The 25,980-nt window shown below is 40.0% G+C and overlaps 1 protein-coding gene across 1 annotated transcript in view; it reads right to left on the reverse strand.

Moving 5' to 3' along the window:
- hmcn1 (hemicentin 1) overlaps positions 1-25,980 on the reverse strand; it is a 376,776-nt gene that overhangs the window by 9,644 nt on the left and 341,152 nt on the right. Inside the window, 15 exon segments of the mRNA XM_055642165.1 lie at positions 5,065-5,193; positions 7,279-7,404; positions 8,048-8,161; positions 8,772-8,906; positions 11,706-11,825; positions 11,922-11,984; positions 12,576-12,813; positions 13,854-13,975; positions 16,038-16,175; positions 16,733-16,882; positions 18,722-18,892; positions 20,060-20,230; positions 21,837-22,007; positions 24,059-24,229; positions 25,272-25,442. Of these exon segments, the coding sequence (XP_055498140.1) occupies positions 5,065-5,193; positions 7,279-7,404; positions 8,048-8,161; positions 8,772-8,906; positions 11,706-11,825; positions 11,922-11,984; positions 12,576-12,813; positions 13,854-13,975; positions 16,038-16,175; positions 16,733-16,882; positions 18,722-18,892; positions 20,060-20,230; positions 21,837-22,007; positions 24,059-24,229; positions 25,272-25,442 (2,190 nt within the window).

Below are 25,980 nucleotides of genomic sequence, written 5' to 3' on the forward strand. Positions count from 1 at the left end.
CACCCGCTGAGTTTCTCCAGCAGTTTTGTGTACCCCAATTACCTAGTTGGTTCTTGTCTGTTTGTCCATTTGACTACATTTTTCTTTCCTTCTTTTATTTCCAAATTTAAATTTATTCTTCAGCTTTGCTTAATCTCGTCTAGGTGATATGGTTGAGAAAATTTACGTTACTATTTCTCTAACAATTGTAGAGGCAGATCATGGTAAGTTTGGACAATATTCCAAAAGAACGATGATTGGATATTATTCGTGCAGGTAGGCAGCAGTTGCTGGAACACATATCGACATGATGTACTTGTACTACAGATCTTGGATCTGTGTGAACAGAACATGCATTTGTGTACTGCCTTCAGCCACAAGAATTGTTAATAAGCAGCAAATTCCAAAGCAGTAAATGTAAATTAGAGTTGTGAATTCAAATGTCAACTCTGAAATGAAGTGAAATAAAGATGGAAAGAAACATCTGAATCGAGAGTGAAGGATAAAAGGAAGAACGATAAAGTAAAAACTGTCTTATAACTGCATACAATTGCATACATGCAACTGCATACAATTAAATCTGCAGAAATTGGAATTTACAATTGTTAAAAAAATCCACTGAGATGTTGTTAGTAGCGATCAAGACTTAACAAGCTGTTGAGAACAAAATGCAATAGAATGAACAAGTTTATTTCCAATGTTTAATGAATGTAAATCATTTAAGGACAAGAACCAATCCCTATATCTCAGTGCAGAACCTCACAGCATTGGAGATGTTGGCCACTAGAAGAGCAACTACATGATTTTGGTGTTGAACTGTGCACAAGCACTTGCTCTGAAGGTGTAAATTGGACAGAACACCTTTTGGTGGATGCTGTTAACCGCCCGAAGGCGCGCCGGACGAAGGGACTGGGAACCCACCGGAAGGTTAGTCAGTCGGTGGGATTGGGAGGTGTGTTGGAGAAGTCGGACATGAAGAGCAAGACATTGTGACAGCTTGACTTCCCCCACCCCCTGCAAGACGTTCAGCCTTGCAGCCCTATTTGCCTCCACAAACCACGCAAACCAGCAGTAGAGCGGCAGCCCCTCACGGACAGACACCCGGGCCTAGACCCGACCCCCGATGCCCCCTGCAACCCGGGCCTAGACCCGACCCCCGATGCCCCCTGCAACCCGGGCCTAGACCCGACCACCGGTGCCCCCTGCGACTTCGTGCTCCCCCAGATGACCCAGCACACCTGCCCCACCCCACACACTGCAATGTGTAGGATAGAACCGGTACAACTGAGGGAAGTCACAGGGAGCACCAGAGGCCAGGATCAAACCCGGGTTCACAGCGCCACCAGTGACCTACACAACCCAGAGAAGCAACCATACCACAAACCTGTACGTCTCCACACAACGCAGTAGGAAACCCGAGCACCCGGACAAAATCCAAGCTGCCATAGGGAGCACCCGAGGTTAGGATCGAACTTTGGTCTGAAGCTGTAATGTAGCAAGTCTACCACAGAGCCACTGTGCCGTCCCAAAGTATTGTGTGTTCTTTACTACTTATTGTGTAGTGTATGTTTATTGGTTGTTTTTCCAATAGTACTGTACACATTAACCCCCCTCATTCAGTTAGCGGACAATCAGTAATAATATACACCATCTCCCCCCTCATGTCAGCCATTATAGCAAGGGGTTACTGTATTTAAAAATGTGGTTCTTTATATTTAGTTGCAAACTTTTTAACAAAGATGGTATAGTGAGGATTTGAACCGTGTCCCTGAAAGAATATTAAATGATGTTTGAGGAATTGATTTTTTAAATGTGAATTTTTCTGGACTAGTAGGTCCCTAAAGCAAATCTGATTTTTAAATCAATTCAGAGTTAAATTTTTCTTGAGAAACTAGGGAAGAAATTGTTAATCATGACTGAAACCGAGCAGCCATAGTACACAAACTTTAAAAAGGACTCGTGTATTGCTAGGCCATTTTGGTCAAGTCTGGTGTGCTCTGTAGAAATGGGACAATCTTCTGAATGGTGCCAGTGAGTCTGGGGCCCAGATAAGTGTAGCATATTCCATTGACAGATGGATCAGATTTCTGCAGGGGACATCCTAGGAAATGTAAATTGCATGGTTAATTGGATAAATGCAAACTAAGTGTACTTATTGTAAATAATGCTGTGAGACAGTTATCCTGTTACTTGTTGATTGGTTGAAATGTTAAGCCCTGTCTGGTTTGTTTGAATCCCAGGGTGAATGTTGCATGATTCAAGATTCTGTTAGCTTCTTCTGGAAGCTTCTCCTGCAACAATGTAAGGAGATTCTGTAATTGGCCTGTGTAACTGTCAATAATATATTGTTGTAATTTGTTATGTTTGATTGGATTGTAAATATACCACCCCTCTGTAGTTCGGCCCCTCAAGGTTCGGGGACCTAGAAAAGGCAGCTCCCACGAGGTCCATTGTCGATCTACTGGAAGAGCGATTGGGACTGCGTGACCCTTTGGAGGATTTCTGCTTGCACGAGGCTAAAGGGCTTGGCCAGGCAGACACAAGGATCGAACCTGCAGTGGTTTAGGTATCGTATAGGGTAATTTGTTGTGCTATCCAAAAATAAAGATTAGTTGTTCCAGTGCTTGAATCAATGGTTTATTGACTGAACTAGACTGGGGGAAGCTTAGAAAGAGCTTATTTACAACATTGTACACTCATTCTACATTATAAGCAAGTGAGTCACTAAAAATTGCAAGTTTTCTTGCCCTGTTCAACAAAAGCCCAACCTATGTGGCTGGATACATTGATAAATGCATGTATTAATTTAGTGACTTTGCATTGCAACACATCTGGATCATGGTTAAAGTTCCTAAAGAGAATAGGGGAGACCAAGGTTTATAATTCTATGTTACATAGATCAGATGAAGGCTGGGCATCAAAGGTAGTTCTAATCCAAAGAACCATGCACTGACTGGTTTGTGCTGTGTATACCAGTTTGACAATTTTTCTCAAAGCGGGGCTATAGGACAGATCATTTTTTCTTACAAAAACAGAGTGACTTAATATATGGTACCAGTTTTAGCCATCCACAACTATGACTAAAAGTTTAGAAATTATAATGGCTGAAGTAGCTTTTGTGTTTGGTTAGTACGGACAAGATGTGCAGAATGGCCTCCACCAATGCCCATCTTTGTCTATGAAATTGCTTTCTTTGCTCTCCAAACCATAAAAGGTCAAAATTCCTGCTAAATTCAGATAAATTGATTATTGATTTGATATAACTGTTAGCTAAAATCTCTTGTGGGCAAAATGTCCAATCAAGGAAGAAATTGTTTGTTATTTAGAGAAGCTTAATGTAATCAACCAAAATCCACATTGTTTATGAAAGATAAATCTTGATTAATACATTTTAGTGATGTCTTGAGGATGTAAAAATCAGAGTTGATAGAGAGGACCCTGTGAATGTAGTATGTTCGAAATTTTCAGAAGACGTTTGACAAGGTGCAACATAAAAAACCCGTGCACCAGATGAAAGCACAGAATATTAGGGGAAGTTTGTTAAATGGATAGAGTTGGAATGTGTCTTTTTCTGAAAGGATGCAACTAGTGAAGTGGACCAAAATAGTCCTTGAGATAGGAATGACTTGGAAGAAGGGCTGAGTGCAAGTTATCTAAGTTTGTTGATCTTCTTCTTCTTCTTGCGTATGGGGTACACAGCCTAAAGTTGTAGGACAACTTGTTCTATTTGATCTTATTTGATTGTGCACGCCAGGTTGATTGCATTCGTTGAAACAGGGCGGACCACATGAAGGTTGCAATCTCCAACCCCAATTGTTGATGGTGCAAAAATATGCGGAGGGATGCCATGGGACAGCTGGACATAGATAGAGTGAGTGAGTGGGGTTTAATGTGTGAAGTTATGTACCATGGTTAGAAGAATGTAAAGGAAGACTATTATCCAAATGGAAAATTTATTGAAGATCTAGATATTCTTCAGCATTATTTGCAAAACATTAGCAGGTGAGATGAGCAAACAGTTAGTGCAGCAAATGAAATAAGTTTTATTGCAAAAGGGTTGTAGTTTAAAAATAGAGAAGTGTTCTTACAATTGTACTGGTGAGATCATACCTAGAGAACTGGGCATAATTTAGAATTCCTTATTTAAGAAAGCACATATTGGTATTAGAGACAGCCCAATAAAATTCACTCTGTTAATTCATGGAATGAGAGGGTTATCCTATCAAGATCCATTAAAAAAAAATCGATGCATATTGTTTGGACAATGAAGGGTCTTATTGATGCTGCTTAGATCCTTGGGGGCTTGACAGGGTAGATGGAAGATGTTTCCAGTAGTTGGAGAATCTCACATGAGGGAACACATTTACAAAATGAGGGAGCGGCATTTAAAACTCAGGTGGACAGGAAGAACGTCTCACAAAGAATTAAGGATCTCTGATATTCCCTGTCCCAGAGTGTGGAGCTCGCTTGATGATTCAGGGTATGTAAAGACAAAATAAATACACTTTTGAAAGATCTGGAGGACCTTGAGGAAATAAGCACAGAAGAGCTGATGCCTCGGGTAGGTCAGGTGTGGTTACATTGAATGGTGGGGATGATCCGAAGGGCAAGGTGGGCAAATTCTGCTCCTATTTTCTTATCTTATATTGTCTGCTCAGATGTATTCTTGCTTGCATTGCACTGCATTGTTGAAGGATGTGAATCTTTAATAAAATATACCCAAATCATATGGGCAACTCTGTCTCCTCCTCCAAAGGTTGGTTGACCCAACAAACTCAAAGAGGAAGAGTCATGACCTGAACTGTCACCTAATCCTTTCCCCCATAGATGCTGTCTGACCCACTGAGTTACTCCAGCTATTTGTGTCTATCTTCAATTTAAACCAGTATCTGCAGTTCCTTCCTACACAAACTCGGAGTAGTTATGTGTCATTCCTGTGCCTCCTCACCTAATGTGATGAAAATAAATTTATATTCCTTTCCCCCACTTAAATTTATCTAATTTACTCTAAATAAAAATCCAACCTTGATTAACATGCCAGCTTTGCACAGAAAGGACTCGCATTAATTACTATATTTTACTGACCAACACAAGGCCTTCCAACGCCCTGAGATCTGTAACCTCGCGGACAAACACAACGGTAGCTCCCTTGAGTGTTCTCACAGATCTGGTTGTAACGGCACTGATGGGTGCCATCTTTACACTCATTGATATCTGCAGACAAAGAAACAATGAAAACTGCATTAATGTGCAACATATGATATCAAGCTGCATCTTTATTGATGGAGAATGGTGCAATGTTTGCCCCACTTGGAAATGAAAAGTGCACAAAATAGTTATTTTAAACAAATATCCTGTTTAAAAAGAAACTACACTTAATTGAAAAAGTACAAATGATGAATGCTGGGACTCAATATCTGCACATAGCAAAATTATTTTTAGCACTATATTTTAACCATGCATAATGCACACTACTTAGAGAAAGGGATTATTTTCTTTGTGCAGAATGTAACTGCAGTTTGTGCAGTGAACATAACAGTTGTTTCTCTACAACATAAAATGGTTTCATACATGGTAAATGGTAGGGAATTGAAGAATGTAGGTGAACAGAGGGATCTAGGAATAACTGTGCACAGTTCCCTGAAAGTGGAATCTCATGTAGATAGGGTGGTAAAGAAAGCTTTTGGTGTGCTGGCCTTTATAAATCAGAGCATTGAGTATAGAAGTTGGGATGTAATGTTAAAATTGTACAAGGCATTGGTGAGGCCAATTCTGGAGTATCGTGTACAATTTTGGTCGCCTAATTATAGGAAGGATGTCAACAAAATAGAGACAGTACAGAGGAGATTTACTAGAATGTTGCCTGGGTTTCAGCAACTAAGTTACAGAGAAAGGTTGAACAAGTTAGGGCTTTATTCTTTGGAGGGCAGAAGGTTAATGGGGGACTTGATAGAGGTTTTAAAATGATGAGAGGGATAGACAGAGTTGACGTGGAAAAGCTTTTCCCACTGAGAGTAGGGAAGATTCAAACAAGGGGACATGACTTGAGAATTAAGGGACTGAAGTTTAGGGGTAACATGAGGGGGAACTTCTTTACTCAGAGAGTGGTGGCTGTGTGGAATGAGCTTCCAGTGAAGGTGGTGGAGGCAGGTTCGTTTTTATCATTTAAAAATAAATTGGATAGTTATATGGACGGGAAGGGAATGGAAGGTTATGGTCTGAGCGCAGGTATATGGGACTAGGGGAGAATGCGTGTTCGGCACGGACTAGAAGGGTCGAGATGGCCTGTTTCCGTGCTGTAATTGTTATATGGTTATATGGTTTCCAGTCCTGTTATAAAATGGTAAGTGCATGAGTGTTACATGATTTATTACCAGCTTTATTGATACAGTTGATTACAGTTAGTGTGACCATGTGTTTCTTTCTTTTTATGTTTGTTCACATTTAACCATGCCTCTCATTGTTTATATCAACAGACTAATAATAGCACATCTACCATCCTCTTCTCCATCTCTTCTCCAATCAAAATACAGGCAGGATGGAGTTTAGATTCTATCCTTGAACATGCTGTACGAGTCTAGCTGCAATTGCTGGTTGAAATACTGTTGGCATGTGCAGTTAGGGACAGTCCTCAACTTTGAGCATTGAGAATATTCTTGAAAGGATGTTTCACCAAAGAGATGCATAATGGTGAGATTTTATGGGTCAAGACTACAGCAAAATTCCCCTGGCCCCACAAACATTTGTAGCTGGCGTCTTGAGGCAAAGTTGTGCATGACGCTGTGTCAGCATGTTAACTACATTTTTAAGAGAGTTATCTTCTTTTTGGTGCTGGGGCTCTTGGGATGATGAGCACCGCAGGGGGTGTAAATGGTCCATTTGATTGGGGGAGTGCTTAATCCATTACTACAACTAATTCTTCCTCAGGGGTGGAGCTGTTTAAATTTAACCTCTCTGATCTTGATTGAATTTACTGCGTTGCTTCATATCTCAGAGAGGTTAATACCAGGTTTTTGATGTTGCATCCCGGTTCAAGGTAATTGAATATTATAATACCTTGAGGCATTGTTGGTTCTGAGACGCTACTGAACGTAATATTTGATTTCATAACCTTTCCAAACAAATCTCAACATCTTCTAATAATGAGAGAGAAACCATGAATGACAGATCTAGTTAAGTTCAAACTAAATAAATCCAGTTCCCACATCTGTTAGGGCATAAAAGGTATAGCCCTCCTTACTCCAAACTACAATGAACCCTTAGAAAAAACCCCAAAAAAACAAGCTGCCCTGAACTTACCAATACAACTTTCATTTTCAGCTTTGGTCATTCCACTTGGACACAGATCAATGCACCTGAATCCCCCTCGGCTGTTCTTGCATTGTTGATCTGGACGGCATACATTTTGTCTGCACTCATTGATATCTAAGCAATAAAATCAGATCATATTTAGTAGTCTTGCATTTTTAAATTACAGAAGATTTTGCCAGATAGCTATTATTTTGCATTATGTGATTCACAGCTTTATAAATGTGCTTATTTCTGTCTTATCGGCATCATGATGGCTTCTTTTGCAGCTTGCTGACAAATTGGAATACTAATTTTTAACATTAGATTAACTATTACTGTAAACACCCGAGTCATACAATCTGAAATCCAAGATCATCTTTAATCAGCATTCAAACTAAAGTGGTACAGCAGATTGTTAGTTGTAAGAACTTCATAACTGCTTCCCAGACTGAGCAGTACAGGAAGTAGGTGTTAATATAAATCGTACAGTAGGGTAGGGTTAGTGATGCTATTCTACTATGATTGGTTGTCATGCATAAACCAATCTACACCCTTCCCCTTAAAGAGTGAGAATAGTGAGCACACATATCATAAGAATTAAACATAATCGCCATAATAAAAGCTTCAAGGCCAAACTTGATACCGGTGCAAAAGTGAATGTAATGTCTGTAAACAGGATAAGAAATAATGAGGTCCTGATTAAAGAAATAATGAGGTTCTGATTAAATGAACCCTGATTGTTAATGTAAAGTTTCCCAAACCTTTCCTTTGTACTTACCTATACATCTTCTACCTCTTAGCTGATAACCTCGATTGCATACACACCGGTAGCTCCCAATGACGTTTAGACAGCGATGTTGACAGGGATTAGATTCTTGGCATTCGTTGATATCTGGCACAAAGAGAAAATATACTGTATTAAAGCTTGCTTACTTCACTTTTGCCAAGGCTGCATTTCTGTTGTACAAAATAACACACATACATTGTCATATAATAATTCCCCAAACATATCCTGCAAAATAGTAAGGGAAAAAAATAATGCTTGTGCTGTCAGAGTTCACATCCTCTGCATTAAGTAGTTGACTCAGCTGGGAACTTCTCAGTACACCAACCTGCATGTAATTTGGATGCTGTCTTAATGTAACTAAACAGAACTAATTTTATACTGAAAATCTGAATTATAATGAAGAACAACACAATGGTATGGTTTTTTTCTCAAATCAGAAGGGATAGGGTAGAGGAAAATTGATTCAACTTGGCAAAGCTACTCCTTCCACCTTTACTCCCTGAGTGTTGAATGGGAAGGTTGTCTATTTAGATTATTTCCTGAGGTCCAAGTGAAATAATAGTTTGAGATATATTTTAGCATGGAATGTTTATTGTGGTTACATTTAGTTTCTCCACCTTCCTTTCAACCTCGCATGAAGCTAATCACAGAAGGTTGTGAATATCCCTCCGGGCTTGTTTCAAGGGATGTAAAGTGACTGGAAAGACATTAATACCTTGGCAACTTAAACCCTCAGGAGTCCGCCTAAAACCAATGCTGCACCTCACTACGCAGTGATATGATCCAATGGTATTTTCGCAGTCTTGGCCTGTATGACAAATACGACCACTTAAAGCACACTCATCAATATCTGAAAAAAACAAGACCAGTGTTAGTGGTTTACATTTTAACAGTGACTTACAGAGGGCCCAGTTTTCCTGTCCAGGGCACCAGGTATAAATTTGTTTATCATTGGCAGTGCTAAATAGATGCAGAAGCATAGTTGATCTTTGCATCCCACGTCTAATATACAATTTCTGGTTAAAATGTGAGCAAATACTGGGGAAGAACGACAGTGGGAAATCAATAATGTAATGTCCATTTAATGTTTTGAGACAAACATGCCATTCTACCCATTAGGATTTTATTGGCCACCAACTATTGTTTCCCCATGTATCTAAAAAAGCTTTGCCATTTAATTTTGGCTCTGAAATTTTCATAATCTATCTTTACATATCAAACAGTAACCAGAGGCTACTTTGAGCAATTGAATGCTTTCCCCATATTGCTCCTTCAAACAGCACAGCTATTAAGTTATTGGTAAAATTCTAGCCACAATGTAAGTAATTAAAGGACTATAATTATTTTCATTCTGCCTTGGAATGCACATCTTATCCCTGAGCTCAAGACCATTTCTTACTTCCCTGTTAAATCTTTCTCAGCGATGGGTACTGGCAATATATCAGACAATCCCAACATTGCTATGGTGGACATAAGATACTGATGGAGTTTTTAAAGAGCAGAAATTCCAAAAAGCCCATATGAAATCTGAAAGACCTGCCCAAGAACACACTGCAAGCAGCAAGTGCTGAGTTTAAATTGAAGAGAGAGATTAACCACAAAGTTGTGCCTTCCATAGGAGGACCACTGGGCCTTTGCAAGCACATATCAAAGACTAACACCGCCGTCCAGATTGTGACTGGTAACTTGATGATGATATTGGCAGATCTCACAAAGGATTACCGATGAGAAGGAAACCTCTGAGTTTTGAAGTTCTGTTTACTGCATCCATTTCCACAATGTTTATTATCCTTTATTATGAATTTAGGATGGGATTGTGTAGAAGAATAAACAATGACCACTTTTAAGAATAATTAACTTACACAGCGCCCAAATTGTAGCTAATAAAGAATGGATCTTTTGAGATGGAATTTTATGTATTACAGTGCCCTCCATAATATTTGGGACAAAGACCCATCATTTATTTATTTGCCTCACTCCACAATTTGAGATTTGTAATAGAAAAATGCACATGTGGTTAAAGTGCACATTGTCAGATTTAAGTAAAGGGTATTTTTATACATTTTATTTTCACTATGTAGAAATTACAGCAGTGTTTAGACATTGTCTCCCCCATTTCAGGGCACCATAATGTTTGGGACACACGGCTTCACAGGTGTTTGTAATTGCTCAGGTGTGTTTAATTGCCTCCTTAATGCAGGTATAAGAGAGCTCTCAGCACCTAGTCTTTCCTCCAGTCTTTCCATCACCTTTGGAAACTTTTATTGCTGTTTATTAACATGAGGACCAAAGTTGTGCCAATGAAAGTCAAATAAGCCATTATGAGACTGAGAAACAAGAATAACACTGTTAGAGACATCATCTAAACCTTAGGCTTGCCAAAATCAACTGTTTGTAACATAATTAAGAAGAAAGAAAGCACTGGTGAGCTTACTAATCGCAAAGGGACTGGCAGGCCAAGGAAGGCCGACACAGCTGATGACAGAAGAATTCTCTCTATAATAAAGAAAACCCCCCAAACACCTGTCCGACAGATCAGAAACTCTTCAGGAGTCAGGTGTGGATTTGTCAATGACCACTGTCTGCAGAAGACTTCATGAACAGAAATACAGAGGCTACACTGCAAGATGCAAACCACTGGTTAGCCGTTAAAATAGGATGGCCTGGTTACAGCCAAGAAGTACTTAAAAGAGCAACCACAGTTCTGGAAAAAGGTCTTGTGGACAGATGAGAAGAAGATTAACTTATATCAGAGCGATGGCAAGATCAAAGTAAGGAAGAGTGAAGAAACTGTCCAAGATCCAAAGCATACCACCTCATCTGTGAAACACGGTGGTGGGGGGTGTTGTGGCCTGGGCATGTATGGCTGCTGAAGGTACTGGCTCACTTATCTTCATTGATGATACAACTGCTGATGGCAGTAGCATATTGATTTCTGAAGTGTATAGACACATGCTATCTGCTCAAGTTCAAATATATGCCTCAAAACACATTGGTTGTCGGTTCATTCTCCAGCAAGACAATGATCCCAAACATACTGCTAAAGCGACAAAGGAGTTTTTCAAAGCTAAAAAATGGTCAATTCGTGATTTGCCAAGCCAATCACTTAATCTGAACCCAATTGAGCATGCATTTTATATTCTGAAGAGAAAACTGAAGGGGACTAGCCCCCAAGTCAAGCATATGCTAAAGATGGCTACAATACAGGCCTGGCAGAGCATCACCAGAGAAGACACCCAGCAACTGGTGATGTCCATGACTTCAAGCAGTCATTGCATGCAAAGGATATGCATGCAAAATGTATAAAAATGGCCTTTATTAAAATCTGACAATGTGCACTTTAACCACATGTGATTTTTCCATTATAAATCTCAAATTGTGGAGTACAGAGGTAAATAAATAAATGATGGGTCTTTGTCCCAAACATTGTGGAGGGCACTGTATGTATCTCATTAACCACTAAATTGAAACCAATTCCACTATGAGCATTATTAAAGTACACAAGGATTCAAGAGTCAAACGAAATAATAAAGTTGCTCTTGTGTTCAATGAATTTTGCTAGTTTTAAAAAAAAGTATTATTTAAGAATTCATTCTGGTTTTACTGTTGAACACTGATTGGAATTTTGTCCAGCAGAAATCTAGTTTACCTTGACAAGTTCTTCCATCTGCAGAAATGCTGAGACCAGTTGGGCAGGAACAGTAGTATGTCCCCATTGCATTGTGGCATATATGAGAACAGGAATTATGGATGGAACACTCATCTTCATCTGTGTGGAATAACATTTTGTATCATTTGTTTTATTAAAGCATCTTTGTCCAACAAAATAATCTAGTTCATCAGTGAACAATAATATTCAACCCACCTGAGCAATAGGGCCTAGCTGAATCCAAAGCAAAACCGCCTGGACACTGATTACTATGGTCACCTGCATGAAAGAAATAATGTTTAGTTTTGGAGAACACTGGACTTAACTACTTCTCGGGAATAAGATACATTAGGAACCTGAGTGGCAACTTCTTTACACAAAGGGTGCTGGGTATATGGAATGAGCTGCCAGAGGAGGTTGTTGAGGCAGGTACAATCACACGTTTACAATAATTTGGAAAGGTACATGGACAGGACAGGTTTAGAAGACAGGCAGATGCGACCAGTGTAGATGGGACATGTTGGTTGGCGTGGGCAGGAAGGGTCAGCATTTCCATGCAGTATGTCTCCATGATTTAATACTATGTACGTGTACACTTAAATCCTTTTGCTCTACAACACTTCCCAAACTGGGAAGTTTCCCAAAGCTGGGGAAAAAATAAAAACTGTATGCCAAGAAAGAGGAAAATATTAAGTGAAACATTTATGAACACCGTAATAATTTTTTATAACAAAAGAGCATCGGGTCGAACCGAACTTTGATGTTTTGAAATATATGAAGGACTACATTGTTATGACACATCAACCACAATTCCAAATAAATGGAAGGACCTCTTTTTGTTTAAAAATAACCTGCTTTCTGTTACATTACCTTTTCCGATGACGGCATGGATCTTGTACTCCAGAATTTCATCTAGTGGTCTATATGTTGCTTCAATGGCAGTAGCTTGGAGTGTCTCCACAAGAAATGGCATTCGGCCTAGATTATGATTGTAAGTGATGGTGTGATTCCAAGAATATGGTACACTGGCATCATCTACTGTAAACATTCTGGTGGAGTAGGCATAAATCTGGCCTGGTCCTGTCTGAACATAGTCCTCCGAGTAGTCCTGAACATACCACAGAATTGAATGCACAAGTTATGTTTGAGTACGTATATTACAGCAAAGATTTTCATAAAGGTTGCTGATGAACAAACACAGATTCATTGATTTTGCTACCAGTATCATTACATCATAAAGCCCAGAATGTGGTGGAAAAAATAATGCACAAGATAAATAGGCAGTTAATAATTTACAAATTAGTTCAAAAGTTGAATTATGAATTATCACAAATTGCTGGCAAGTTTAACAAGGTAAAGTTTGTAACATTCTTTTAATGATACATTTTAATCGTTTTCATTCACTCAAACAGAAACATGGAGTCTCAGATTAAGTTTTGGTGAGAGATTTCAATTAGCGTTCCTTTCAGTCTTTTTTTCTATTTATCCAGGTTTTCTATCTCTCCATTTCTCTTGTATTTGATTTAACACCGATTTCACCACTGTAATACTCTCTTCAATACCCCATGCATTACTCAATTCTTCAGTCATTTGTCCCATTATTTACTGAATGTCCAGCAGCCATCATGCTAGTGATTAACTTGAACTGGCGACAACTGAAAACACTTTTTTTGAAAAGGTATAAACAAAGATAATAATGATGAAGGAGATGCTGCTCCCAGATATCTGAGCCAATGTTGAAACTGTTATAATAATGAAATGGGGTTTAAGATAGACAGGTACACACTTGGCTGTTTCAGATAATATATTTTTTGGTCATTAGAGATGAGAAATGTATGTGAATCAGTTGAGATAATATGCATGCATTCCAATATTTATAGAAAATCTGTAAATGCACTCTTTATTCACATGCAACACAGCATTATCACGACTTAAAAGTAGAGAATATTTACAGATAATAGTTTAAAATGGATTTTATTTCCAACAAGATATTTTGCTTGAAATATTGTAACCTGCACCACAAAATGTAAAAGCATGATAGATTCTCACTACTGGGATAATAAAGTCTATGAGAATATGCATGCACTTCAACCTAAGTTCCCTCTTATTCTAACATTATGGAGAATCATAACTTATTTCCAATTGTACCTTAACATTGAGGTTTACAGATGAGGGAAGTTGCAGCACAAATCCATTCACCACAATGTCCAGTAATAGTGCCCCATCTGAGTCCAGGCCTCTAGCAATGTGCGTCATTCGTAGTATCTCTCCTAGAAACCACAGCGACCAAACCAAAAAGAATTCTCACTAATGCAGCCCATGCTAGTGTTAATGCTTCATGATGTGGTAGTGAATTCAATGCTAAGAGGTTACAGGATGTAAATAAATCAGATCTGCTGTAAGCAAACTGTGAAATGGGAGCTGGTCCAGATTTCCAAGAACTTAATGGCATTTTTTTCATCTGCAAAATCAATTCACTGGTACTGATGAACAGCATCTTAAACTGTAATATAAACTGGGCCATTATTTTCACTTAGTTTAGTGAAATAGCATGGAAAAACCTCCAAGGGCCAACCAAATCCACGATCATCAATGACTAGATTCATACTAGTTCATTGTTATCCCACTTTCTCATCTACTCCCTACACGCAGAGGCAATTTTACATAGGCGAATTAACCTACAAACCTGTACGTTTGCCGTCAGAAATGGACAATTTTCTTTTTATTTGTGATCCAAGGAGGCCTTTAAAAGTATGAAAGGTTTGAATAGAGTGGATACAGGGGGAATATGTCCACATGGAAGAGAAAATAGTCACCAAGAAATCCAAAAGAAGGTTTAGAATAGTTCTCTATAGAATGAGTGGTGAAAATGTGGAACCCACTGTACAAGGTGAAGTTGAGGTGAGAAATATAGATGCATCAAAGAGAAAGCTAGACATACCCAAGAGACAGAAGAAAATAAAAGGTTACACTGAAAGATTTAACTGAGGAAGCTTAAATCAAGTATTAAAGTTGGGGTTGATTGGACTAAATGGCTGCTTTCTGCACCACATATTGTACATGATCGGACAAAGGGAAGGAGCTGTTATTCAAGGCAAATTAAAAGGATGTATTGTTCTCAAAGGACACTGAGAAAAATATAATGGGTCTCAAATGTTGTGGGGCTATTCTTGGTCACGCTTTGTCTTGCTATTTCCAAGGTAGATCACTAAACTGGAAAGCCTCTTGTGGGATTTAAAGATCCATATATATGACTCGATTTAAAAATGTGCAAAATGTCTCATTAGAGCTACAAATGTCTTAATTCTTAAAATCAAAGCTCAACATAGCTGCAGGTCAGGTTGTAAATGATCATCTAGATTTGGTTGTGGCAAATGTGACCAAGAAACTCCACTTAATCTGGCTCCCACATTATATTTAAATCAGACATTAATTTTGGTCATGTTTGAACTTAAGATTGTATTTGGTGTCGTGTTAAAATTAATTTTATTTCATTATCTCCGTTTTTTCATTAGAGGACCGATTTGGTTTCTTTTCTGGGTCATTATTCTATTAGTTAATATGCTCATCATTTTTTTTCTGTGCCATTTTGATTTAGCCATTAAACTCTTTCAAATAAATATCCTATTAAAGTAAAACAGATAGGAACGTAAAATATGTATCGTTGAAAGTAGTATAAAAGTAGGCATTAAACTTGCCAGTTGCAGAAATCTGAAATGTCCTCATAGTTACAGTTGAAAACAGTGAGGCAAAGTTATTGATAGAATATGGTCCAAACATTTAATTTAACACAAAATTTACCAATCAGTATAATTCAGTTTCCCATAGTTTGCGACTGAATCATTACCTCCTTATTAATTAAATAAAACACATGGTCAAATGCTAAGAGTGTGATTAATTCTCCCAGTTAAGAACATTTGTATTGAAATAAAGCCAGGCATTATTGGCAGACAAATAAATTGTTCATGTATACTGAGCTGTTTCAACACATTTCAATTAATTTTAAATAGATCTGTTTATACCTTGATAGCAGCAAAGGACAAAATTACCTGCAAATTAACATTAACATTAATTGATAAATGTGTTCATCTAACATTCATATTAACATTTAAAGGGATAGACAACTATTCTGCACTGACCAGTGAGAAGAGAAGTCATTAAGGACAGTGCACTCTGCAGTGGAAAGATGATCTACAGTGGAAAATGCTTCAAGAAAATGTTCTCTTTTTCCAAATTCATGGAAGTATTTTTAATGCAGTCATGAACTTAGCAGATAAATGATTAATCTCCATCTTTATGCACAATTAAAAAAAATATATATATTCAACTAACCAGTGGCAAACTCAACTTGTGTCTCCCGCCTGAAAACTCCCTTTGTTAGAGTGTATCCATTAAATGCTTCCCCAATTTCCTTTGCAGTTGTCCAATAAATGGGATTTAAGATTGAAATGAGTTTCCTCATGGCAGGCCCTAAAAATACAGTGGAATATGTAACACAAATCAGCATAGTATAATATCACAACCACACCAGTACCTATACTGTGCATACTATAAATTGTCACACACAGTGACCAGGGTCAAGAACGTGTTTTTAAAGGCAATTCATCAGGAAGAGCAAACTTCAAATCTTAGGACAGTTGTGCAGGAAGGGTCCTAATCCTGTTGCTGATAAAATAATTGTAAAGTGAGGAGTGGTGTTGTTCACCACCATGTTAAATACATTATTAAATAACAGGGGTTTCCTCTTGCATGTTATTACTACAAAAAAGATAACAAGATTGTTAAATTGCAAGGTAACAACCCCTTTTCCTCCCATGTCTTGAAATCTTTTTATTCAGTTTCTTCCTCCTACAAAGGTCAACATCTGTAATTTAATTTTATTCTGCAATTTTATTTGATTTTAGAGGTGAACATCACCTATACTGATTTCAAACTCAGCTTCTTCACATGAAGCCCACTCATCCCAGACCGTTCAGTTATGTTCATATCTGCAGAAGTTTCATTGATCAATAACACCAGTCACTTACCAATGCTTCTTGGCACATTGGAGATTTCTGCTTGTATATTTCGTGTCCCAGTTTCTGAACTCTCAAATATGGTGGCATTCAGCAAGGCAACACCAAATTCCACATTATTAATATTTCCTATAACGCTTCCCCTGGCACGCTGTGGACCACCTGAAAGGAAGGAACACAGTTGCTGCACATCACTTGCCGCATTAAAGCAAAACCTTAAAGGGCCTGTCCCATTTGGGCAACCTAAGCTGCAAGTTTAGAAGAGTTTGCCCTGGACTCAAACTGGCAGAACGGTCGACACAATGTCCTAGGAGGTTGTCCGAGGTGGCTGGAAAACTCCTTCTTGCTCGAGGGAGCTTCCTGCCTCCTCGTGGCCTCAGCTTGGTCATGGAAAAAGTTTCAGGATATTGTATCGGCATAGGTCATTTTCACTCGTAGCGCAGTGGAGTGGGGTTGCCATTTACTTACAGGCACTCGAGGGCAGCCGTAGGCCATCTCCTTCGCTGACCAGCTATTTTGATTGGCTCATTGAAGTGTCACAACCTAGGAAGACCTACCGGTAGGTAAAATGCCCGCTAAACTTTATTGAACTTCTTAAAAGTGTCTCCACTCCTTCCCTCCCCCCTTCTCTCCCCTACTTCCCCCCCCCCCCCCCCCCCCTCCTCCTCCCCCTCCCCCTGCACTCTCTATAGGACTTAAGGGCCTGTTCCACTTTCACAAGATAATTCACCACCTCTGACAAGTTTGCCCTTGACTCATACTCATAGCATGGTCGTCACGAGGTCGTAGGAGGTCATAGGAGGTTGTAGCAGGCCGTGATGCTAGTCGTAGGTACTCGTGGTATCAAGTAGGTCCGGCCTTTTTTTTCAACATGATGAAAAATGTCCATGACTAAAAAAGGTCGTGAATTAGGTCGTGAAAGCGGGAAACGGCCTTTAAGGTACACCGTGGCAGCCGTTTACCTTCCTCTTCATCGCGCAGACAGCGCTCCTCTGATTTCTCTGGCCCCCACCTTTGTGTGTGTGTGTGTGTGTGTGTGTGTGTGTGTGTGTGTGTGTGTGTGTGTGTGTGTGTGTGTGTGTGTGTGTGTGTGTGTGTGTGTGTGTGTGTGTGTGTGTGTGTGTGTGTGTGTGTGTGTGTGCTGCTGTCGGTCGATCCAGCTTGCGGTTTCAACGCAGCCGGTCGATCCAGCTCGAGGCTTTCCAGGAGTGCCCTCGAACTTGGACTCGCGGAATAGGTCACCCAAATGGGACAGGCCCTTAAGGCACAGACTAAAATCTGTTGGTTGTACATTTAATCAAATTTGCAAAGGCTGATAAGCAACAATTCGAGAATTTCATAGGATTATATGCAAAAAAAATGTCCTTGGTTGAAATGCATTGCACAATAATGTTATTAGGTCTAAATAGTCACTGTACATTTCAGAATTGTGTGAAACTTAATCTTACAAAGACCATAATCTTAATTATGCTCTTATTTTTAAATCAAACCTTTCTTTGACCAGGTTTGTGATCAGTCACGCACCAGTGGCTTCTCTTGTGATTCATTATCAAGTTGTATTTGATATTCACTCCTGTGCATTTCCTTTAGACTATTTAATCATGTTAAACGTGCTATTTAAATACAACCAACCTCTCCAACCCCATTTCACAACCCCACAAATGAAACCGCAGGTCGAGGAGAGAAAGTAAATGATTGGGTGAAGAACTTAATTCAGTCAGGGCTGGTTGACAATGTAAGTCAAAGAAACTTTTGGAAAATTGATTTAACATTCAGAGTAAATCCAACAAAGGCATTTCAGTCAATGCTTCTGTTGTAGAAATGAAAGCACAGGAGCAGGTTGTTTGTCCTGAATTAATTTCCACAATAACATTGCATATCCAATGGCAAAGAAATACCAACCTCAGTAGCCTCTTAAAAGTGGTTGTAATTATCTCATGAAAACCGTACCAACTTCAATGCTACAGTTTCCTTGACCATTCAATGAAGCAGCTTACAAACCTGGGCAAGGTTGCGTTTTACACCTGGAGACCTGAGAACTATCTCCTGGGCATGAGCGGCCTCCATTCAATTGCACTGGATTGTTACACAAACGGAGTCTCTTCTGTTCTCCACCTCCACATGTTGCTGAACAATCATTCCATGTTTGCCAAGGACCCCAGTTTCCATCCACTTTAGGAGAAATAAGAAAGATAATTAAGAATGGCGATTATTAGCATATTTCTTGGTGATTATTGCGGAACAGGGGTTGTTTTTACAGCAGCATTAACTCCACATATGATTCACATCCAAGTGGTTTTTAGAGCTCTTTTACAGTTACTCTTCTCTCATTTGCACTAAAGGAGAATGGTAATAATATAACCTAGTACCTAGGCTCTGAATATTTCTGAGAGGGCCCTCTAATGTCAGAGTGAGTCTTGAATGAGCAGTAGCTGCTCACCAGTCCGTGTGAAGGGCTGCAGGACACATGACCCTTGTGTTGCTTCTGAAACATCTGAATACCTGGTTTTGTCTTGGGAATTTGGAAAATACACCCCTTGGCATGTAGTATCTGTACGAGTCCATATGCTGTGAGAGGTTTTGTTCCATAATAGGTACATCCAGCAGGCTAGAGCTGGATCTGATTACTGATTCATATTGATGTGCTGAAACGTTAAATATTGAAGCAGCTCTATAAAGAGCAGGGGAGTAAAGCTCTGTAGCCATAGTTCTCCCTGGGGTTATATCTATTTTCTTAGGGACAGTAGAAATTTGTGGAGTTTGGCATACTCTGCAATTTTGGACAAACATCTTGTGCAATCTGCCTCAAGTGACTGTGGTATGCGTCTCAATGGAAAAAGCATCGCAAAGAAAATCCTCACACAGCCACCACAATATCCCTTTCATTGTATCAAGAACTATTGCAACTTTTATCACTACGGTGGTGCTAGTTCTGATGCTGCATCTTGTGCCATATTTACATCTCATACCACTATGCTCAAATCTGTATATTGTTACCACAGCACTTCTGAAATAAAAACAGGAAATGCTGGAGACAGTCAGCGAGCCAAACAGCCTCTGTGGAAGGAGAAACAGAATCAGTGCTTCAGTTCCAAGACCCGACATTAGAACTGGGAAAAAGAGATTTGACCAGCAGGCCAGGATGTACAACTAGTGAGTGAAAAACTGAGCCAAAATCACAGATAGGTGACAGGCAGGAATGGCCAGTTCTGATACTGATGGAAAGATATAAAGCAAGTTACCTGGTTGACGTTTGCTTTTGAGTTATTGACAAGTGAAACTAATTTAATTTCTCTTTTTTAAAGCCTTAAAATACTAATGTAAAAATGATCAACTGACCTGGGCAAATATCGGAGTTACAGCGGTGAATCTGTGTGTCAGCTCCAGCACAGGCCCTTCCACCGCTCGCTGGCCGGGGATTGTCACAGGTACGATAACGTCGCATTTGGCCTCCATTGCATGTTCGACTGCAGGTTCCCCAACTGCTCCATGGACCCCAATTCCCATGTACTGGCAAACATTATTAGCATTATTAATAACGCTGTGACTTGCAACATAAGTATACAGACAACAGGACAAGTTCGAGCCCTGCTGAACATCCATGACCACATGCAATCTAATTTATTTTTGTTATTATCCTGTTATTTACAAATTACATCTATTATTCTGTATAAACTTATATATGAGATTGTGATTTAATAGATTTCAAAATTTTATCTGTGGAAAAAGAGTCAACAAATCCACAAGTGTGAAGATGACACTTTCAAAATGAATTTCTTAAGCGGGGAGGTGAAGCTCTTGGAATAGTCCTTTGGGCAAAGGTAGTAAAGATGATGCATACATATATTCTTCTTTCATTTGCATTTGTCTTCTAATGTAGCCAATAGAGAGTAAAATAACAATGTAGTGTAGAAGAGACTTAGTAAATAACCTCAACTGACTGAAGGTGTATGATGTGTAAGTGAGAAACTGAACCATAGACATTAAATCCATGTGTAGGAAAGAACTGCAGATGATAACAATCATGAAGAAACCTCCAACCACAGTAACCATTGAGAGGAAGATATTCTACTTAGAGCCATAGAGTGATACAGTGTGGAAACAGGCCCTTTGGCCCAACTTGCCAACACCGGCCAACATGTCTCAGCTACACTAGTCCCACCTGCTTGCGTTTGGTCCATATCCCTCCAAACGTGTCCTCTCCATGTACCTGTCTAACTGTTTCTTAAACGTTGAGATAGTCCCAGCCTCAACTACCTCCTCTGGCAGCTTGTTCTATACACCCACCACCCTTTGTGTGGAAAAAGCTAGCTCTCAAATTCCTATTCATTTTTTTCCCCTTCAACTTATGTCCTCTGGTCCTCTATTACTCTCGGCAAGAGATTCTGTGCATCTACCCGATCTAATCCTCTCATGATTTTAGACACCTGTATAAGATCACCCCTCATCTTCCTGAGCTCCAAGGAATAAAGTCCCAGCCCACAACCTATAACTATAGCTCAAACCCTCGAGTCCTGGCAACATCCTCGTAAATCTTCTCTGAAGCTTTAAAGCTTGACAATATCTTTCCTATATTTGCCCAATATCACCTCAGAAGGACAGGGCACATATTCTCAAATTCAGTGTTTAATTGCAGGTTGACAATATCAGAATGCCAAAGTTCTGTTGGAGAATTTGAATCAATGTGGAATGTTTCACCAAAGGTGTAATAGATTGGGCAGCGACAATGTGAAAATCTAAACACATCTTTTTGACCAAAACTGTAGAGGTCGAATGTTATTTCAGGTTGAGGCTAAACTTAAAAATCTCTGATCTCAAGGTTAAAGAACTGGATACCTCCCTTGTGTTTCTAAAATATTCTGGTTTTATTTCCATTCATCATTTTTTTATCTTAATTTCCATTTCGGATAAGCAAGTTGAACATCTGAATTGGGCATTGTAACAACAGCTAAATTTGGGTCTCAACCCGAAACGTCACCCATTCCTTCTCTCCAAAGATTCTGCCTGTCCCGCTGAGTTACTCCAGCATTTTGTGTCTACCTTGGATTTGTACCAGCATCTGCAGTTCTTTTCTACATAGCTAAATTTATTGATGGCCAACAGTCATCATACTCACTAGGACACGGGTCAGTGTTGCAGAAGTCCATTTGTACATCACTGCCTTCACAGTAGTGGCCTCCATGCTGCGGCATAGGGTTGGAACAGGTCCTGGCTCTTTGGCGAGTGCCTCCTCCACATGACACACTACAAGCACTCCAGCTGATCCAAGGTGTCCATTTCCCATCCACTAAAACAGTGAGAAACCAGATACAACAGATGAAGTTTGTTTGCCATCAATTCTTGCAGCTAGTTTAGTTTATTGTCACGTTGTGTGTTAACCAGCCAGGGGAAAGCCAATACGTGATTACAATTGAGCCATTCACAATGTACAGGTACATGATAAGGGAATAACGTTTAGTGCAAGGTAAAGCCCGTAAAGTCCGATCAAAGATAGTTTGGGGGTCCCCGATGAGGTGCATGATAGTTCAGGACTGCTCTCTAGTTGCAGTAGGATGGTTCAGTTGCCTGATAACAGCTGGGAAGAAACTGTTCCTGAATCTGGAGATGTGCGTTTTCACACTTCCCTACTCAATGGGACTTACTGGTGTGTACAGTGTATAGAGTACAGACGGCAGCTTTACATTAGTCAAACAGACTGTAGTGGTCGAGACCCAAAGTATATGTAGTGAATAATGAACAAAAATGTGCTTGATTTCAAGTATTTCCGATTGCATGCATAATTCGCTTATGTTTGAAACTTGGCAAGCATTTGTAAAATATTGTATAATGCCTTCATCGTTTTCTAATTGTGTTCATTATTGCTTATGTAGTTATGATGACAGCACTTAATCCATGGCTCTGGTTTTGTGAGTGCCAGCTGAGGGGAGACACTTTTGTCAGAACAGTTGTATCAAAGCGGAGAGCATATTCCATTCCACAGACTTAAACCTCTTTTTCACGGGGCGACTTGACGCAAGAGGTAACCAGTTTAACATCGTGGGAACCTCGTGCGATAACAGTACGGCATTCGTGGACCACCGTGGCGCTAACGGCAGGTAATCGTGTAACTTGGGTACTCGGGAGAAAATTCAAGCAAGCTTGAATTTCTCCAAGAGTGACTTCCACACTTGTGGTTGAGCATTGCAACATTTTATGAACGTAGTGGCCAGTGCGATATCCGTAGTAACTCTTGCGGTTACCGTGGGAACTCCTGCGAACGATAAACCCGGAAGCTGTACAGAGGGGACAGAAGGTGAGTAAAAAAGTGTTCTCAATGTCGCCAATGGAACATGTGTCCATCGAGGACGTCCCACCTCATTGTCATTGTTGGAGAATCTTTTTAACAGGAACATGCAGAAATGGCTCCCAGAAAAGCTCAAAGAAAGGGGGTAAAGCGTGTCAGAAAGGTTTTTGCCATGCAGGAGAATGAGGAGACGACGTAGCAAGAGAGACAGGTGGAGAGGCAACAGAAGATGCCAGAGATAACTCTGCCTGTGGGCTCCTTGGAGCAGGGAGAGGGTGAGCAAGGTGGATTTCAGATTGCCTCCCCAGTAGCCGTTGTAGGAATAGCCTCTACAGACGCTTATGTAAAGGGAAGATGGCAGAAGGTAAGGCCATATAATTTCTCCAGGGAACAAGAGGGGGAACTTGTAGAATGGTACCAATTTAACGAGATTCTCTACGACAAATCCAGAGAGGATTATAGAAACAGGGAGAGAAAACGGAACCTGCTGGAGACGAAGGCTGCGGAGTATCCCGGGTGCTCATGCGAGTATATATAACGATATATCAGTTCATCAACAGGAGAACCATTTAATGTTATCCAAGATTTAAAAACATACAATGCTATAGATGTAAAAGTGCTGTTTTTGCAGTTAAACTTCTCTTATAAGTCTGTCTGTGCCCTGCAGCTGCAAAGTAAAAAAGTCGCAGACAGCTTTTACACCCTCTGTGTTTGAGGTTGGAATCATGTCTCTAAGTGCCATAAAATAAATTATGACATCATTTGTGCCACGTGATGATTTAATTACACTTGACAGTTTACAATGCTCATTCAAGATTTAACAGGAAAGCTCAGGAGACGGACAAGTCACTCGCACAAATAACAGAAATGCCGAGTACCGTGGGAACTCTTTGTCTACCCCCCCGTTATATCGTATGATATCGTGCTAGACCACGGCCACTTCACTCTGGTCACATCTTGCGTCAAGTCGCCCCGTGAAAAACCCCCATAAGCAAACTTCCTGATGTTTTCTGAACAGCAGAGTTCTGTGTTCTCATGTGTTTCTACTTGCTTACCTGGGCACATCCTGTTCTTACAAACACGCGTCTGTGCGTCTTGGCCTTCACAGTGTGTTCCATCAAATGATGGGGGTGGATTGTTGCAGAGTCGCAATCTAGACTGAGTACCTTTCCCACAGGTCTCACTGCATGGGCTCCATGGCAACCAGGGACTCCAGCCACCAACCACTAGAGGGAGATGAATAAAAAGATGCTGGATATTTCAGTCCAAAAAAGCACAAAATTAGGAGACCACATCTAGAAAAATAGTCTATTGATTAGAACTTCTAAAATCTGCGATGTTATTGCAAAATAAACACACATTTTTGGTATACTTTCTTTTTACACCGACTCTCTGAGCATTCCCATCAGCTCATTTCCTTGTGACTGACTCTTTCTTTCTGGCCTATCAACTCTTCTCGATTCTCCTACCACTCCACCTACTCTAGAGGGTAACTTACAGTAGCCAATTCATCTATCCATATATCTTTGAGATGTGGGAGGAAACCTACGCAGTCATGAGGACAACATGAAAATTCCATTGGCAACACCCAAAGTAAGGATCAAAGCCAAGTCTGGGGGTTTTGTATAGCAGACACAAAAAGCTGGAGTACCATACTTAATTCCATATAACTTTTTAATGGACGGCGAAGCTTACCTCAATACTAATATTTTTTAGAGGAGGCAAGGAAAGAGAGGTCAGACAAATGGATAAAAAGGTGTTTAAAACAAATAGCAACGTGATAAAAGGTCACAGTGTAAAAAACTTCCATGTCAATTAAACAGAGGTCAATATACCCTCTGAAATGTTTAATGGAGAGGGTGACTTCAGTTTGAGTCCTGAGTCCTTAGCTATGAATATTCCATTATTTTAATTTATGGGATGCAAATGTCACTGCTCAGGCTGGCATTACATGTTCTTTAGCAATGGCCTTCAGTGGAATAAATGACTAATTTATTCACTAGCTATGGCTCACTAGATAACTATAGAGAGCTGAAAAAGTCAAGTACTTTGTATGGGCCTTGAGACAGACTAGAAAAGCATGGCTGATCTCCATCCCTGAAGGAGCCAGAAATTGTTATTAAATCTCGACTTTTCAAACCTCATATCTTTAATTAATAACCTTTAATATTCCCAAGATAATGAGACAATGCTCCCGCTCCACTCTCCTAGAGGTCTTGGTGGAGAGAAGATGAGTAAAGATTGTTGGTTTGGAACGGTCTGGTTCACCTGGACATGGCTGGATGTTGCACATGATGGCCTCCACTGCCTTGCCCTCACATCGTCTCCCCCCAAACTGCATTGATGGATTACTGCAACTCCTGGTCCTTGTCCGGTTTCCCTGGCCGCAAGTACGAGAACACTCTTCCCACTGGCCCCACTTGGACCAACTGCCATCCACTAAAAGCATAAAGAGGCATCAAAATAAATCATCAAAAAATTCCACAAAATACTCAACCCACCATGAACGTGTACCAGAGATCATGTCCCAAGATTATTTTGAAGCCAGTGGTTAGGTTAATGTAAACAAAAGGGGAACTATAAATGTAAAACTTAAAATTAATTTCCTCTCTGACTTGTTGCTCCTCATGCTCATCTCACACTGAAATATTCAAAGGTCCTGGTCCGCCACAGATATGATTGCAAAATGAGGGACTGGACTGGTGTCTCTTGTGATCACTGCACTGCAGGAGTTGCAAAAGATTTAAAAAGATGCACAAGGTCTGGTTGTTTGTATTTTCATGTTGCAATCATTCCACCAATGAGAGTATTGATTCCTGTAGTTTAATGAGTTTACCATTGTAACGTTACCGAGGTACAGTACTTTCAAGTTTACTGTTGCGGGGAGTGGGTCGGCAGCAAGGAAACAGCTGTAGTAGGTGGCGGGAGACGGTCAGGGGTGAGGAGGCACCCGAAGTGCGGGGGGTTGGGTTGGCAG

The sequence above is a fragment of the Leucoraja erinacea genome, chromosome 10, assembly GCF_028641065.1.
Source record: "Leucoraja erinacea ecotype New England chromosome 10, Leri_hhj_1, whole genome shotgun sequence".
In the NCBI taxonomy this organism is placed as follows: domain Eukaryota; kingdom Metazoa; phylum Chordata; class Chondrichthyes; order Rajiformes; family Rajidae; genus Leucoraja; species Leucoraja erinaceus.